The 17,256-nt window shown below is 57.8% G+C and overlaps 1 protein-coding gene across 1 annotated transcript in view; it reads left to right on the top strand.

The window, feature by feature from the left end:
* Nucleotides 1-3,500: 3,500 nt before the first annotated feature.
* KCNIP1 (potassium voltage-gated channel interacting protein 1) overlaps nt 3,501-17,256 on the top strand; it is a 239,359-nt gene continuing 225,603 nt past the window's right edge. The window contains exon 1 of the mRNA XM_054568060.1: nt 3,501-4,189. Within this exon, the coding sequence (XP_054424035.1) occupies nt 4,102-4,189 (88 nt within the window). The 5' untranslated portion in view covers nt 3,501-4,101. The remainder of the gene's footprint in view (nt 4,190-17,256) is intronic.

The following is a 17,256-nucleotide window of genomic DNA, read 5'->3' as shown; positions in this document are numbered from 1 at the left end:
GAGGCCATGACGGGCAGCTGCTTGTTTCTTGCACTATCCAGGCAAACTCTTTCTCCCTCATCCTACCAGTTGCTTGAATTTCCAACCCTGTGGGATACGAAATAAGTTCCCATGATTTTAAAGTCAAACGTCAAGTGGTCTTGGATTCAAATTCAGCTTCAGCTGTGTGTCCGTCTACAAGTCACTTTCCCTCTCTGGGCCTGCCTCCTTCTCTCTAGCTGGGTAACATAGCAGTCCCTGCCTCTTCAGGGTTAAAATAAGGATGAGGTGTGTGGACAGTAGGTGCTGTACTTAGACCAGTTGCCTGTCCATAGAAGGCACTCAGAGGACCCTGCTGTCACTGCCGCCGTTGTAAGGAGAGCCTTCCAGCCTTCTCAAGGACAGCATGCTCGCCCTCTCAGAGAGGTCGGTGCACCCTCCCGGGCCCAGATGCCATCTGGAGCCCCTGCCTGCCTCTCCTTCGCCCTGGATCTGGCAGGTGCCGATTCCTGTAGACGGTTCCAGGTGGAGAGAGGACACTGCCTTCCCTGGCCCCTTTGGCTGATGCGCATCTGTGACAGGGAGGCTAATTACAAACCTGCTAATGGTCTCATTTCCCTGGTGCCACCTGAATACGCCATTAGCACGTGGCCTCTCTTGTTCTTTATTTGCAGTCACGTGCTCCTCGAGTGGAGAACAATTCTCTCCTGCATCCTCCTGTTATGAACTTAGCTCTGGCAGAACTCGCCTGCCTTCTCTGAGAATGGTCTTGGCACACGAAACACCTGCCCGCGCTCCTGGGGGTTTTACTCGGTGATGCCGTGGATGCTGCGGACCTGCTCTGGGCCGGAGTCGTTTCGCTAAGACCGAGTCCAAACACTTGATGCCTTGCTGAGATCAGGGGAGAATCTGAAACGCTTAATGTCTGAGTTACTGCTAAGGGAGATTAAAAACTGGGGCCCGGCGCCATGATGTCCAGGGACCCTGAAGCTCTATCTACATGGCCTCTGCTACTTGAGGAATTGTTTTAGGGGACAGAGGCAGGGGGAGCAGGACCGCTAACAGCGGCTGCAGGCGACCAGTAGCCATGACCTTTGCCACTGATGTCAAGCACATTGATTTCATTCAAACCTCCCGAAGCCCTGTGAGGTAAGGAATATTATCCCCATCTTGCGGAAGAAAACACTGAGGCTCACTTGCTTGCTCAACGGCTGCTAAATTACGGACCTTCGAATCTCAGGTCTGTCTGCGGCCTTTGCACTTGCCGTTCTCTTGGCCCCAAGAGCTGTACGGCCGGTTTGAGGCCTCTGCCGAAATGCCATTTTCATAGAGAGAAGCCTTCCTCGATGACCCTGTGAAGTAGGAGCTCCTGTCACTCTCCACGCACTTAGCTCTCTTTTCCTTCAAGGCACAATCCTGTCCGAAGGTACAGTCGTTGACTTAACCGTCGTCCCATATCGGTGTAAATGCCATGAGCCCAGGGACATTGCTTTGTCCACCACTACGTACCTGGCGCCTGGAGCAGAGGTCCAGGGGATGGGATGTCCATATGCGTAGATTACAAAGGTAGAGACTGAGCAAGTGAGTGAGTCAGCCCTTGATGCAAAGTTCCCTGCTCTTAACCATAGAATTTTCTGGATCCTTCCGATAATAGGTGCCTCTGTTTCTTCCCCCCACCCCACAGTTCAGGTGATGGGACTCCAGATTCCTGAGCTGGAGGCTAAATGCAGACCCGCCCCCCACCCAGACGTCTCCTGTCTTCCCCACGCAGGTGCCGCTGCCTGCCTTCTGGGAGCTGCTCCTCCAGCAGGATTCCTGGCCGGGTTTCCAGGGGGAAGACCCGGTCCCGGGTCGGCTAACACCACTGAAGTCACGGCCATGTCTCTCCGGGGTTGCCGACTCTCAGTGCCTCTCTTTCTCGCTTGAGATGGGAGAGAGGCGCGGCTGAGCCTCGCCGGGTCCCAGGTCCCCCCAAGCGGATGCTCTCATTCAGCGGGCAGCACCGTCTCTGGTGACCCAGGCAGGCAGGCTTGCATCCTCTGCCTTCTCCAGACCTCCGTGCCCCAGCCTTCCCCTTCCTCCTCAGCGTCAGGGCAGGCCTGCCCTTTGCCTGGCCCTCGCCTGCCAAGCAGTTACCCTGACCTAGTTCTTTCCTTCTGCTCCGGAACACCTGCCTGCCCATGAAGATGCTGCAAAGTGAACAAAGGTCATTGGGTAAATGGATCTGCCACAAGGGCTTAGTGTTGGGTGATAAACCCACCCCACCCGAAGCTCCAAGAGGGCACTGGCCATGCCTGTCTAGCTGGCTTAACGCGGCGTTTTTACATCCTGGGCCCTCGGTGCTTCCTGCACCCTGACTGCTCAGCTCTTTTCTACGAACCGGGAGCTTGGTAAATGCTGGATATGTGAGTACGTGAACAAAAGACTGTCGACCCCGAGGAAGTAAATGCCTACCAGGAAGGGCTGCTGGTGGCTAACGTGGGACTCCTGTTAGCGCTGAATCGGGGCCAGCCACCACCGAGTGACATGACAGTGCCAGGTACAGTCCCACGTACCGTGTGCATTTTAACTGGGACCTTCGATGCTTTAAGACAATGAGCGAATAACGGGGCAACTTCCACACCTAAGACATTAAGCACAATGGGCATTTCCTGCCCGGGCTCCTTGCCGTTGTACTGCAGTGACTCATTCCGTGCCGGTGAGTCAGGGCGCCCAGGCCCCTTTGGGGCTGGGGAAGGGCTCTGTGCTTGTAGGCTGTTTCCGGGGTCTGTTCTTGAAGCTGAAGTGTGATGGGGACCACCCTTAAGGTGAGGTTTATTTAAAGATTCACTTCCTCCGAACCCATGGAAGCTGGGGAAGAAACCAGACGTGGAGCAAGAATTCCAGCCCCTCTGGTATTTTATCCACTGGTCGTCTGCATTCTCTGGCTCTTAGGCAACCCGTCCCTCTCAAACGTCCCAGAGAAGCAGCTAACAGCGGGGCAAGCCGATGAGGACAGAGAAAGACCTTCCTTCCCAGGGTGAGTTCCACGGCTGCTGTTCCTGCATAGCCACAGCGCATGGGTCCACGGTGCTCGGGGTGGTGGCCCATGGGGACCGTTTGAAACAGCAAGGACAGTAATGCCTTGTGCCGAGGCAGGGATGAGATGTCCCTGAAGGTCCCCTGCAACCGTCACAGTCCGTGGTACTGAAGAGACTTTTCGTTAAGCCATAGTTGGACTTCACATTGCAAGTTGCCGTGCACTTTCACTTCTAAGAGGATCGTACTGTCGTCAGTCTGTGTGGATGTTGGCCATTCCTTTATTGCATTTCTGAGGACTGCTTTCTTCGCCCAAAAAAGCCCAGATCGCACTTCTCTCCTATCCGATGGGAGCGCACAGACTCTTGCCTGCGCTGCAGGGGCAGCGGCTGAAACGGAGCAGCTGACTCTCAGTTGGGCACCTGGAGCGGAGGCTGTCAGAGGCAGGAGGAAGCCGCTGCTGCGGGTGCTGCCCCCTCAGTCCGACTTCTCCGTGACTCGAACCAGACCACTGGGAGGCTGCCTGCAAACTTGCCACTGAGTACCCAGCGGCAGCTTCCTGCTCTGTGGGGAGTTCCCCCAGATCCTGATGGAGGCGCGGAAAATTGATCCGTTAGATTAACCAGCGAGCAGGAGAGCCACCGGGGAAGCGGCAGAGCGGAGTGTTTTACGTAGCAGTCCCCTCCCTTCTGGCTGGAGTATTAATTGCTACATTACCACTGCCATGTAAGAACGACAGTCAGCGAAGCCTGGGAGAGCGCCAGCTCCTCCCTCCCCGCTCTGCTCCGCTTCACTCTCCTCCTCAGTGCCCTCTGCGCGCCCCGTGCCCCGGCAGCGCGTCCCAGCTCTGCCATCCTGAGGTCCTCCTGCGGGTCGGACTTGAGTGGAGGGAAGGACGGAGGAAGGGAGCAAACATCGTGCCCGGCAGGCTCTCTGGATGCAGAAGCCAGACTCACTGCAGAGGCAGCTGTGCTGTTCCAGGAGCTTCTGGGGTGCGTCCATCTCTCAGGGTTCGCCCAGACAGGCTCCAGGCTCCGGGGGCGCACCGTGTGGAAGCCTCCCCTTCTGGGCACGGACAGCAGAGCCCGCCTTCCTTCTGCCACCATGAGCGGCTGCTCCAAAAGATGCAAGCTCGGCTTCGTGAAATTTGCCCAGACCGTCTTTAAGCTCATCACCGGGACCCTCAGCAAAGGTAGGAAGCCTGGCCTTGACCCTCATTTTCTGTCTTGCTGTGATCTGGCTGCTCAAGGGGCCTCAGCGTGGCCGGCGTGGCCGGCGTGGCCGGTCTGGTGTGCTTGGGTCTCAGAGGAGGGTGGGAGAAATCAGTGGCTGGGATTCGGGGCTGCTGACACCCTGGGTCCTGGCGCGGAGCAGGCGGGCACCAGGCCAGGGAGCTCAGCTGGCTCTAATTGCCTGGAACTCGGGAAATGGATTTGGTGGTGTGTGGCTGATTGGTCACAGGCGGGCTGGGGAGCGAACCCTGCCCAGAGCCCTGGGCGCCGCTTAGCCGTGACCAGAGTTTCAAGAAGTTACCCACGGAGCGTTGTGTGTTGTTGATGAAAGAGGGATCTGGTGCGGTGGGTTGTGAGGAACTCTGAGGAACAGAGGTGCTGGAGGGGCCAGCAGGAGATGTCAAGGGGTCGTCACCCTTGTCCCTGCACCGGGGGACCCGGCCCCGGCAGCTCTGGGACTGGTGGACCGGGAGCTTCCTCTCACCGGTCCCATCGCTGCGCTTCTGGGGCTTTGGTCGACCTCCCGCTTCCTTGGATCCCTGGCCCCCGCATCTCCTGCCTGTGCTGATGTCTGTGCCCTCTGAGAACTGGGGAGGCAGGCAGTTTGCAGGTTTGACTCCCCGGCGGCCACAGAGGGTGGCTGTGGACTAACGCTGGGACTGCGAGGCTGCAACGCGGCCCCAGGGCAGGGGGGCAGCTGCGCCTCAGGGGCTGTCGCTGCCTCTGGAGCCCCACCTTCCACTCTGACCAGGGAGGGTGAGGTGCTGGGGGCACTCCGGCAAACTTTCCCGAGATCGTGTTTAAAGGGGGCAGCGGCAGCATGATGTAGCTTCACTGGCTGAGAGAAATGTCTTTAACTACTCGCTCCCTGGTACAGGAGGCGAGGCTCGGGGTGGGAGAGGCATTGGCAGCAGCAGGGAGGGGGGGTTCAGGGAAGGAGGGAGACCCGCAAACCGTGATCAGGACTTTACAACGAGCGAAGAGGACGGCTCTGTGTGGCTGGCGGTAATGGCATGGCTCAGGCCCCCGGCCACCCCACGGGCCTGGCCTGCTGTGGATCGAAAGGCAGATGTGGGCGGGGATGATGGTGAGAATTTGCATATCTCCTGTCTCGGGCCCTTTTGTCACCCCTGTTCTGTCCCCACTGCACTCCTGAGTTGGGGCACTCCTCCAGGAAGCGCAGGTGGCCCGAGGGTCAGCTGCCGGGCAGGATCGTGGAGGCCCCGAGCGTGATGGACTGAGGTGAGGGGGAGAAGGCAGAGGGCTTAGGGGACCGCACAGAGTCCCGCCATTCAGTCCTCGCAGACAAATTGAGGGCCCCCCTCCGCATGTCTCTGGTACTACGACCTCGGGTGAGGGGTGATGGGTGGCACCCTCTGCCAGTCTCTGCTTCCCAGAAGCTCAGCAGGAAGCACTCGGGTCGGAGTTAGGAGACCTGGATCTCAACTCTGGTCTTGCTCCCTGGGCAAGCCACCGCCCCGCTGCGCCTCTGTTTCCTCGTGTGTAAAATGAGTCTGCACCTTCCGCCTGTCCACACGCGCCGCCCCCCCCGCCCCGCACCCGCTGTTGCCAGAATCCAGGCTGCCGAGACGGGGACCCCTTTACGGAGTGTGTTGCTGTGACCAGAGGTGAGGGACTGGTCAGGGACCGAGATGGGCCTGTGTCCAGAGCGGGTGCCCCCGGCCATCCCTCCCGGGGCCAGGGCAGACGCTCCCCGCTCAGCTGACTGCAGTGGGTCTGTGCCCCCAGGTGGCACCAGCGCGACACAGGAGGACACTATGCAGCAGGAAGGGTGAGTGTCAGTAAGGGAGTCAGAGAGAGTGTGCAGAGGCGTGTGTGGAGTGTGCACATAAGAAAGAGAAGACGAGAGATTGAGAGAGAGGACCGACAGCTGTCTGAATTCACGAGCGTGAAGATGGTGTCGTCTGCGTGTTTGCCTACAATCGTCCGCTCAGTGTTTGTTACCGACTGTCGCGCACTCCTCCCTGGACACATGGGCAAATAAGACACAAGCCCTCCAGCAAGACATGGGCATTTGGGTGGGGGCGCAGATGGAGGACACAAATACCACCCGGACGTCACACAGAAGGGAGGTGTGCGGGCCAGAGGGCCCAGGAAGAGGAGCCTGCGGCGCGGAGCGGCCGCTGCAGTGGCCTCCAGGCGGGGCGACCAGGAGGGTGGGGCTGGGCATGGGGCAAGGAGTGTGGGCCTCTGCAGAGAAACGAGCCAGCAAGCCGGACAGCCCCCTCTCCTCTCAGCACCCCAGACTCCAAGATCCGTGTGACACGGAATGTGCTTGACGGGAACCCGCGCTGGGAACCTGGCCTCTCCCTGACCTGCTCCCGTCCCGCGTTTTCTGTTCCCCAGAAAACTCAGGGGAGGCGGCCACAGCAGGTGGCAGGACGGGATCCCGTCTCCCCGCCCTGCAGAGAGCACCACGTGTTTACACAGCCCTGGCTCTGCGCCAGACATGTGCTGGGGGAGCTGGTGTGCTGTCCAACCCAGGTGTTTGCTCAATATTTGCTAAATAAATGACCATGGGAGCCAGGCCAGGCCCGGAGCAGGGGAGTGAGACAGCTCTTTCTAAGGTGTAGACCAGCCCTAGGTGGATTTAGATTAGACTCTTTGTGACATACTGCATTTGTTTAATGACGTCCCATTTTAATTGTGTTTTCACATATTCATTATTCATTGCACCAAGTCCTACTTTTGCAGTAATGCAACCCTTAGAAGGATTTTCTTTGTCCCTTTCGGGATTGAGGAATGTAAAGATTCTGTAGGACCAGGTACCTCCTGCTCGTCCTAGGGACAACTTACTGTTTCTTACCTGCCTAGGGAATTCCTGGGGAGCAGCAAGAGCCCGGCATCACCCCTCCGCCCGCCCTGCCTGTCCCTGGAGCTTGGCTGCCCCCACTGATGGCAGCCGTCTCCTTTCCTGTTGGTCTGAGCTGCTCCGTGGCCCAGAATTCTCATCGGTGACCTTTTCAGAGGTGAACTGATCAGGTTCCTCTGCTCACACATCCCCTTGACCTTGAGCTTGTCCGTCATAGCCCTGGTCACCACACGGGACCCATGGGAGTGTGTTTGCTAAAGGCTGCGGACTCAAGCTCTGCGCCGGAGGGGCCGCAGGCAGCCTTGCACTCCCCGGTGGGCGGCGCTCCTCGTCCAGGGCCTGGCCCAGAGCGGCACCTCGCAGTCGTGCTGGACGGACCGAGCAGCACCGCCCAGCGCAGACATCAGCCAGGGCCCTGCAAGGGGGCGGAGGCCGGAGCCTTGCAGGCCGCACCATGCGGGCCCCTGGCCCCGGCTGCTCTGCGCTCTGCCCATGTGCGGCCAGAGCGGGGGCCTCCAGACAGAGAGATCGCTCAGAACTAGGCCTGAGCTTCCTTCCTGCCTCAGGAGGGACATTTTGATCACCCCAGCTGGTGGGGGCAGGGTCTGACACCCCCCTCTCCGGCCCCTTCAGCTCTGCTTTGATTTGTTTCACACACTGGATTTCTCTACATTTAAAGAAAGTTTCTCTTGCTAAAAAAAAAAAAAAAAAAGGTTTGCAAACCTGTAAGGCAGTGGAAAAGGCAATTGGTCCCAGCCTGGGACACCCAGGGTCCTCGGCACTCGGGCTGGGACGCCTCATGCTGGCCCCCCACTTCTCCAGCCTTGGTTTCCTGAACTGTCCAACGGAACGCGCGTGCCCTCCTTGTAGTGCTAAGGCGATCATGTGCGCTCGGCTCGCTGCGTAATGAATGCGTGCTCGGGAGATGTTCTTTGGAGCTGCTGTAGCTGATATTCTCAGGGCTGTGAGCACCTCAGTTCCAGACTCCTCACTCACTGTTGGTTTCTTCAGCACTGGGCACAGGTTCAGGAAGGCTTCGCTAGTTTCTAGAATGTTCCCTGCTTCCCCTCTCCTGCACTTGCTTTCCAAAGGCCCCGCCCAGCGCCGAGATGACTTTGAGCTTGTTCCCACACCTGTTTCTTTATTCGGAGTCAGGAGCTCGGCCGGAGAGCCAGGCCCCCTGGCCCTTTAACTTAGCAGAGGCTCCGCTCCTGACTTTGATGCCCAGTTAAACTGGGGCCTCGGGGCCCCGCCCCTTCCTGTGAGCCCAGCTTCCCCACTGGGGGTCCTCACTGGGCCCTCAGGGCTGCTGGCTCGGGGCCTCCTGGCCAGGGAGGTTTCAGCCTGTTTCCTTTTGCGCTTTGGGGACCCATCCATCACCCAGGCTGAGGTGGTGAAGCCAGAGCAAGTGGGAGGGAGGAATCCAATCCGGGAGAGCTTGCAGCATCGTCCCGGCCACCCACGGGGCTGCAGGGTGGGCAGGCGGCGCGGGGGCTGACCTGGTAAGATTTATCTCTGGACGAGGTCCTGCAGCCCCGACTCCCCCCGCCCACGCAGGCCCAGGCCGCTTCTCTCTGTGTGAGGCAGGACCTCAGCTTCAGACCACCAGAGACACACTGTTTCTCTTCCTTCCTCCCCAGCCGCTGTCCAGGATCCTCAAGAAACTGCCTTTGAACTTGGGGATGGGCTCTGTCTTAAGGCAGGCTGGGCTTGAGTCCCAGCTCTGTCCGTTGTTCACTGCCTGTGGGAGCTGGAGGGACTTGCGCAACCTCTCCAAGCCAAGGTTCCTCGCCTTTAATGGGAGATAATAATATTATTCGCTGCACGAGGTTGTTTTTAATTTAGGGAGGATAAAGCGAGGACCGGGCTGGCAGGTCTCAGGGTGACCTTGCACTTGCAAGTTGCTGAGGGCGAGGCCCTCCTTCCATACCATGCCCTAGGCACCCCCTCCTCTCGCTGCAGTTCTGACCCTGGAAGCAGGTACTGTTATCGCCATGTTCACAGAGAAGGAAGCTGAGCTGTGGTTAAGCCAGGTGGCCCAGCTGGCCGAGCTGGAACGAGAGGCAAGGCCCTGCTGTGGCCGAAACCAGGTGCCTGCCACTGCCCTCTGGGGGCTGGAGGAGATGGCCCTGCAGGCGTGCCCGCCACCTTGTCCCCAGCAGAGACTGCCCCAGCGTCCCGCTAATCTTGTGGGTGAGTTTGTCAAGAGCTGTTGCGTCAGCTGAGTCACTTCAGGACGGCCACCTGTCTTGCGAGGGGCTGGGACAAACTCCATAACATGGCGTGGCCTGGGTTAAGGAATAAGCTTTATGGGGAAAGGGGACATGCAACAGGCCACGGTCAGCAAGACAGCCACATGCGTGCCTTCACAGCTCAGAGGGGTACGCTGGGCCAGGGCACCTGTTGGGCGCCGAGTGCGACTGCACCCACAGGGGACCCTCTCCCGCCGCCGCGTTCCCTTCTTATGGGACGCATGTGAGAATTGGTTTTGTAGTGGGAAATATACAGGGATTGGGTGCCAGGAAGTCTGGAATCGAAATACTGTTTACTAGAATTCTCTGGGAAAGCCACGGCCCTGACTCTGGGGCCTGTGGGACCTGTGAGATGCGACAGTGCCCCCCGCTAAACGAGGAAGCCACCTGTCCCTGGAGAGACGTGCGCGCTGCCCTTTGCCGTGGGGAGTGAGCGTCGCCCCCACCGCAGTCCCAGCGGGCTCAGGGTCCTGGCAGTGCAGGTGAGCGCCGGGGTTGTCCCAGGACAGCCCGCGGCCTCGTCGCACCCGGGGCCCTTTGAGGGCTCCTGCCTTGTTACAGGCAGAAACTCGGATCCCTGAGGGTCTGGCCCATGCCTGCTTCTCCGTTCAAAGCCCGAGCCCCCCGGAGCGGGGCGTGTGCTCGCCCCAGCTCTCCCAGTGCCGAGTGGCCCCGACTCCAGCCTCCAGCGTCCAGGTCTCTCGCCCGTGCCCCTCTGAAGCCGGCCCTTCGCTCCCTGACCCATTTCACTGGCCAGGTGCTCTCTAGGGTCCCCACAGTCCCAAGGCAGAGGGGAGAGAGGAAGGTGAGACCTCCGCCCACCTGCCAGGCTGTCCTCTAAGGGGCCACCGGGCCTCTCTCCAGGTCGCCCCACACCCGGCGGGAGTAACTTGTTCGGGGCCGCTCATCCTCGCAGTGCTGCCCAGACGCCCTGTGAGCTGCAGGACCCCGAGGGAGCGGCTAGTTGTTCCCAGTTAAAAGTCGCTGGAAATGAGCCCCTCTGGCCAGCAGGAAGGCACTGGGGGACGCGATACCAGCGCACAGGGTGGAGCGGATCGAGTCAGGTTTTGATCAGCCTTCAGAGGCCCGGAGGTCGCTGGCCGTGTCTGCGTGACCCTCAGAACTCCTGGGGTAACAGAATCTTCCAGGCCACAGACGCTTCCCTGGGTCACCCCTGTCACCAGGCCCCATGTCCCTGGGAGCTGTTGGCTCCAGCGGGCGGACGTGGCTGAACCAGGCAGCCGTGGAAGGGACAGGCAGCAGGTGTAGGGATAGAAAGCACAGCTCCAGGTCCAGTCAGCCTCGGTCCAGGCCTGCCACGCGCTGGCAGGATAGCCTCGGAAAAGCCACTCCCCACCTGTGTCCCTGTCCTCTCGTGGAAAATGGGCCAGTCACTCCCACCGCACGGGGCCACCGGGAGACCGAGACGGTGCGTGTCATGCTCGCAGCACCCAGCATGTAACAGCCGCCCCAGGAAAACCAAGTCCCCACCCTTCTCATCTTCTCATTGGACTAAACGTGGACTTGTCGCCAGGAGGAAGGAGGCGGAGCTGAGAGGCTCCGGGTCAAGTCTCCTCCCAGCCCTTCTGTTCCTCCAGAGTTGCCCCCCCACCCCACGCTCAGTCACTGTCAGTTACAAGTTCTGAGACTGAGACCTCGTCAGCAGCCGAAATGCCCCTTTCTATTTAGTGGTTTGTGTACTCACCGGCCACCCCCGTACCCCATGAGCACACGCACTCTGCACAGGCGTTCATGGCGCAGGGTTGGTTTCGGGCGCCTCGCATGCCCGAGGGATGTTAAATAACTGGGACCGGGAGCTTCCCCTGCTCAGCCGTGCCCGGCCGTGTGCCTGGAGCCCCTCTGTGAGGGCCGCTCTTTTCCAGGCTGGTTTGGAGGTCCCCACTCCCCACTGCCCTGACCTGAGTTTCCACACTGGGGTTTGACAGAAGTGACCAGTCAGAAGGACCTCGACGAGATGGCGAGGCCAGGGCAAGCAAGGCCGAGGGACTGGTCCCCCTTCCCCTCCAGTCCTCACGTGCCCCGTGGGCGTGCCCCGTGGGCTTGCCGCCTCAGCAGCCGGCCCGCCCTGCCTGTCCACTGCAGCTGGCCAGTGTCTACCTGCACCCCAGCCAGGAGGGCAGGAGGGAGGACCCCAGCTCTGAGGGACCCCCAGAAGGGCAGAGAGCTGGGGAGAGGAACTCTTGCAGAGAGGAAGCCGAGATGGGGAGATCCCCAGGTTTCTTGAGTCAGGAAGGGAAGCCAGGACCCCTGGAAAGGACGCAAGGGGAGGCGTCTACCCCCACTGTGCCCACCCTCTGCTCCTCACAGCCCCCAGTCTGGAGGCAGAAGAAAGCTTTCCTTCCCCTGGAGGAAGGTGGGAGGGCCACGAACACAAAGCCAGCCCTGGTCCTCCCTGTCAAAGCCATTATGCTTCCACTTCGTGTCCTCCGAGCTACAAAAGCAGCAGCTTTGGAACCAGGCCTGGGTTCGAATCCAGATGCTCACAGTTGCCCATTGCACAAGCGGCTTCCCTTCTCTCAATTTCTTCATCTCTAAAATGATGGAGTTGCTCCTTGCCGTTCTAAGATCTGGTAACAATAGCTGTGACGTGACCCATGGCGTGTGCTCATGGCTCCAAGCGTTCTGCCCATGCCATTTATTTGATGGGCCCAAGGACCTCGGAGGGCGGAGGGCTCCAGTTAGCCCCACTGACTGGTGGGAAACCCTGAGCTGCAGAAAGGGAAGGAAGGGCCCGGCCCCGAGTCACACAGCCAGCCTGGGGCAGAGCCGGAACCGGAGGCCCGGCTGTCGGTCTCCCGGTGCCGGCTTTTCCTCCACACCACACTGGCTCCTTTTCTGAAACTCAGACCCAGAACAGCAGGCAATGAAGACAAACCCGATTCCTTCCCTGTCTGTTGAAGAGACCGCACGCTGGTTTCAGAAAGCACGGTTCCAAGGCCTCTGTCCTGGGTAGAGGAGCACAATTCTGGAGAATTCCCCTGAGACCTGAGCCCCCCCAATTCGGTACCCCAAACCGTCATCCACAGGTCACCCTCTCCAGTCAAATGACAAAATGTGTGGGAGGATTGGCCTGTCAGCCAAGACTGCAAGGAGTGAAGAGAGGAAACGTCACCCAGCAAGCATTTGCGCTGTTATGCCAATCCGGGCAGTTTTCGCTTCCTGCTAGAGCTGGACAGGAGTCAGGGTGGGAGGCGGGCAGGGAGATGAGGGATCTGAGGCCGTGTCTGAGAGGCCTGGGTTACCCGATCCCACTTTTCTGCCTGTAATCTTCTGATTAACCCTGGGCCGGTTTGGGTGGCATTTTTCAAACCATCTGCACTTGGCAGGCAGAGTCAAGCCTAGGCTTGCTGCTCGCTATCTGCAAACGTCAGCTAGGAACCTGCTGTCACTTGGAGCCTGGGACGTTCCTCAGCTACAAGGCACGTTGGGCCGCAGAACGCCCCCGGCATCCGGGTGCGGATTAACCCTGCCCGTGCCTCAGCAGCCCAGGAACAGCGGCCTGCTGTTCTAAAACGAACAGGCACCCCGTGAAGAAGAATAATCGTCGGCGCTCACCGCTCTCCCGGGCCTTTCCAAGGATCCCTCCATTTAATCCAGCCCGAGCCCTGTCAGTTCCCTGCCCTCATTATTCCCACCCGTAGGCTGGCAGAGGTTGGATAACTAGCTCAAGGTCACAGAGCAGAGGAGCGCCCTCTTGGTCCCGTCCCTCAGCACCATCACCCCCTGTTACAGACTGAGTTCTGCGCCCTGCCCCTGGCCCCGCCAAACTCAAACGCTGAAGCTCTAACCCCTGATGGGACTGTATTTGGAGATAAGAACTTAAAACAGGGTAATTAAGGTTTAGCGAGGTCGTAAGTGTGAGGCACTGTCCCCATGGCACTGGTGTCCTTAAGAGGAAGGGACATGAGGAGAGAGCACACACAGAGAAAAGGCCACGTGAGGACACAGCCGAAAGAACACAGTGCCATCGAAAAGCAGAGAGAGGCTCAGCCAGAACCTACAGGGCCGGCCCTTTGATCGTGGACTTCTAGCCTCAGGAATTGTGAGAAAGTAAATTTCTGCTGTTCATGTCGCCCAGCTTGGGGTGTTTTGCTATGAGGCCCTAGGAAAGCAGTACTCCCCCAGAGCAGTCTCCTCTAAGCAGATCACCAGAACGTGCACAAAGGCGTTTACCGAGGGGCGTTCACCAAGGAAGTACGTTACAGGAGGGGAAAAGTGGAGACGCTCTTTAAACTTCAGTCAGAACACAATGGACGAAATAAACTTTGAGTAGCAGTAAACCTTTGCAAAATGATTCTGAGGGCCCCTCAATAACATGCAACAATGCTGTGGACAGAACAGGAGGTGGAAACGCAGGAAACAAAAGTGTTTGTGCCATGAGGGTCCAACCTGTGAGTAAGTGTGTGTGTGTGTGTGTGTGTGTGTAAAAAGCAAAGCAGAAAAGAAGTGAACTGGAATATTAGCACGGGCTTTAGTTGAGGTGAAGGGTTCTTTCTCAACATTCTTCTTGATTCTTACCTGTATTGTCTCAGGAACTACAATAAGCATGTAAAGATACCCTTCGCTGAATACCCAGCTCCAGTGTTTTTAATTCTTCTCTCCACCTTCAGTAGGAGCTGTGCTCTCACTGTCACTGTGTCGCCGCCTGTCCCATCCGTGTTAGCGCGCGCACACCAGACTCCCCGGCCTGGCCCTCGCCACCCGCACCCAGAGCCTCAGTGCACCTCCTGCTCCTCCAGCCACGCCGGTGTCCCGTGTTTAACCAGCCCCGTGTTTAACGTCCCGGAACCTACCTCTCAAATGGTTCAGACACACCCGGCATGCGCAGGCTCACACACATGCACACATGCGCGCACAGGCAGAGGCTCTGCTACGAAGTGACCTCAGTTCAAATACCTGTTGTACAGCCTACTCATTGGGTATTAATGTCCTTAGGCAAGTTACTTGCCTTCTAGGTCTCAGTTTTTTCATCAGTAACATGAGGATGATGACAATCATCGTGTATTTCTCCCCCACACCTGTCTGGAGGATGGAATGGTTATGTGTGAAGGGCGTGGTGAAGAGTCTGGCACACCTGAGATCACTGTGATCTGTCAGTGTAGTTACATTAAATAGAAAAATCCAGTTCTTAGCCATGGAGTTGCTTATAATACTCTCCACCCCCCCACTAAGCTCCTCCACCCTGGATGACTCACAGGGGTGTCCAACCTGTGGCCCAGGACGGCTGTGTACACGGCCCAACACAAAATCATAAATTCACTTAAAATATTATGAGGTTGTTCTGGGATTATGTGTCACAATGTACGTACTGTGTGGCCCAAGACAGCTCTTCTCCCAGTGCAGCGCAGAGAGGCCAAAAGGCCGGACACCCCTGGAGAAGGGATCTTTTGCTTGTGTTTTCTCTCTGCCACTGGCCTGGGAGCAGCATGAAGGCAGTGCCGCGTTCCACCGGTGTCTCCATCTCCATGGGCCCTGGCACAGTGCCTGCCACGGAGAAGGCCACTGATAAGCGCACAAAACCCAACGTGAGAAACTTGAAGGGCTCAATTTGCACTTTACAGAAAGTGCTCATCAGATACAAGCTCGTAATTTTGCTGACGCAGCCACTCTATCCCCACAGGCTTCCTGGAGATGAGGCGTCACCTTGATAAATTAGCTGTGGATACAGGCATCGTGCAGTTGGTGTTGAAATGCAATTTAATTTCCAATTAAGCCTGATTTCTGGGCCGAGGGACCTCCCTGCCTCGCACTGGGAGGATCATTCCGACCAGACCTATTGCTCTCAGTGAAGGACGGCCCTCCTGCAAAGTGCCCACTCAGGGAAGCTGGTCCTTTGACCCCGGGGTGGTTCAGCCAGGTGGGGACGTACCCCTGTGGGCAGGTGCTGATTCTCCTCCAGAGCTATGTTTATACAAGTAGATTCAAGAAAGTTCAAAGCGAAGCCTATCAGTCTGCCTGTGGCGGGGATTTTTAAGAAGGAATCCAGCTAGAATTGGAAGAGAGGCAAGGAGGCAAGGCGGCCAAGGATGCGCACCAGAAAAAGTGGGAAGTTGCTAGGGAGAAGGAGGGGCAGTAGGAACTTCTCTGAGCTCCAGCAGAGAAGAATCTGCCTGATCAGAGCAAGGAGACACGTTAGCTCAGGGAGAACGAAAGCTTGCGGAGCATCTTTTATGTCCCAGACACTGGGTGCTGCGCCCCACATTCCCTTACAGCATCCAGTCATCTCACGGGCCCCCCAAAGCCAACAACGTTACTCTCACTTTCGAAATGAGGAAGCTGAGACTCAGAGAGATTAAATAAACTGCCCAAGGTCATTGACAAGGCAGATTCCAACTCTCGGCTCTTGGGAGCTTTCCTCTCCGCAGGTTCCCTGCCCAAAGAAAATACAAACACATAGTTTAGGGCCATAAGGACAAAGTCCTACAAAGCTGAAACTTACCTCCCCAAAAATGTAAGTAACAGGGAAAAAAGCCTTTGAAACCTGTTGTGAGAGTGACAGTAACTGGTGGCTGAGTCTGCGTGGGACAAATGAGCTAAAGGGACAAACAGCACTCGTTTCTGTATGGACTTGCTCCCACCTTCCCCGCAGGAGTAAGATCTGAGAACTGAGTAAGATCTGAGAACTGGGCGTGATGGTCCAGCGAGGCTGCGAGGTTCACGTGGGGTCGGGAGCTGCTCGGGGAGGTCCAGCTGCTCCAGGTCAATGAGGTTCTGGCTTGTGGCTCAGGCAACTTCTATTCCAGAGGTTGGGACAATCCAACAGAGCATATGAAACAGTGTTTGAAGATGTATTCCTAGAAATATATGTACATATAACTTGTGTGGTCAACGGAGTCATAGAAAAATTAGAGACCAAGAAGGTGTCATGTGGCCCAATTTTTATTAATGATAGTGCAAGATTCTAAACTTATATATCAATGAACAAACCGTCAACTCCTGGACAAATTCTAGAGCGGACTATTAAACCAATGGTTTGGGGACACTTGGAAGGGAAAGCGGGGTGACTGAGAAGGGTGAGGTGTCTGAGAAAAGTCATGTCAGACCAGCCTCTCTTCCATTCTGCCTTTTAATAGGGTGACCAGTTCAGGGGGGGCTGTGGCCGTGCCACGCCCGGGTTCCTGCAGGCGTCCGGTGGCTGTGGGCTGAGTGAGCGTGGGGTCAGGCACATCGTAGCTGACGCGTGGCCCTGTCTGTCTTGGCAGTGCCCACATCAGAACCTTCAGAGGGCTTTTTTGGACGTGTCTGTTTGGGCCTCACCCATATCTGTTACCTCTTCGGAGGCGTGGCCCCAGGAAGCCACCCTAGAGCCTGGGCAGGTGTGTGGGAAGGCATGTGGAGGCCTTCACCAACCTTGCCCTGCCGGGCGTTTTTCCGCAGTTGACGGGGGCAGAGACAAGGGGCGGGAAGCACCGAGGGCAGAGAGGCGAGTCTGGGGCTGTGCCCTCCGGGTATGGATCCCCGCTCTGCTCTTCGCTAAGTTCTCCTGCCGCAGGGTAAGCCCCTCCGTCCGCCTCTTGCCTCGCCACTGCACGTGGAGGTAGTGATAGTAACCAGAAGGGTGTTGTGCTGTGCCTGTAAGAGCGTAGCCCGGATTCTGGCCTGCAGGTGCTGGGCTGATGTTAGCTCTTACTACTCTCAGAGGCGACAGGTGATCGCACAGGGAGGGATTTGCTAGACATACCCCCAAATGGAAGTGGCCTCCTCCCGGTGCGGAGTCATCTGTCTAAAGAGATGTTGATACGGATTGTCACTCCAGGGGAATGGAAGGGTTCAAGCGCCAGATGAGAGACCTTTAAAGAGCCGCTGACCCCGGAGAACGTGGGTTTGTATCTGAATGTAAGGAGTCATAGGGGAGGTGAGTAGCAAGGGCTTCGGAACCGAGGGAGGAGGGCCCCAGGGAGGGAAGGCCTGCCTTCCAGCT

This window comes from Pteronotus mesoamericanus, unplaced genomic scaffold, assembly GCF_021234165.1.
Source record: "Pteronotus mesoamericanus isolate MK-2021 breed Mesoamerican mustached bat unplaced genomic scaffold, CSHL_Meso_final contig_2, whole genome shotgun sequence".
Taxonomy (NCBI): domain Eukaryota; kingdom Metazoa; phylum Chordata; class Mammalia; order Chiroptera; family Mormoopidae; genus Pteronotus; species Pteronotus mesoamericanus.
Note: the sequence above shows the minus strand (reverse complement) of the source record. Positions and strands in the feature narration are given on the sequence as shown.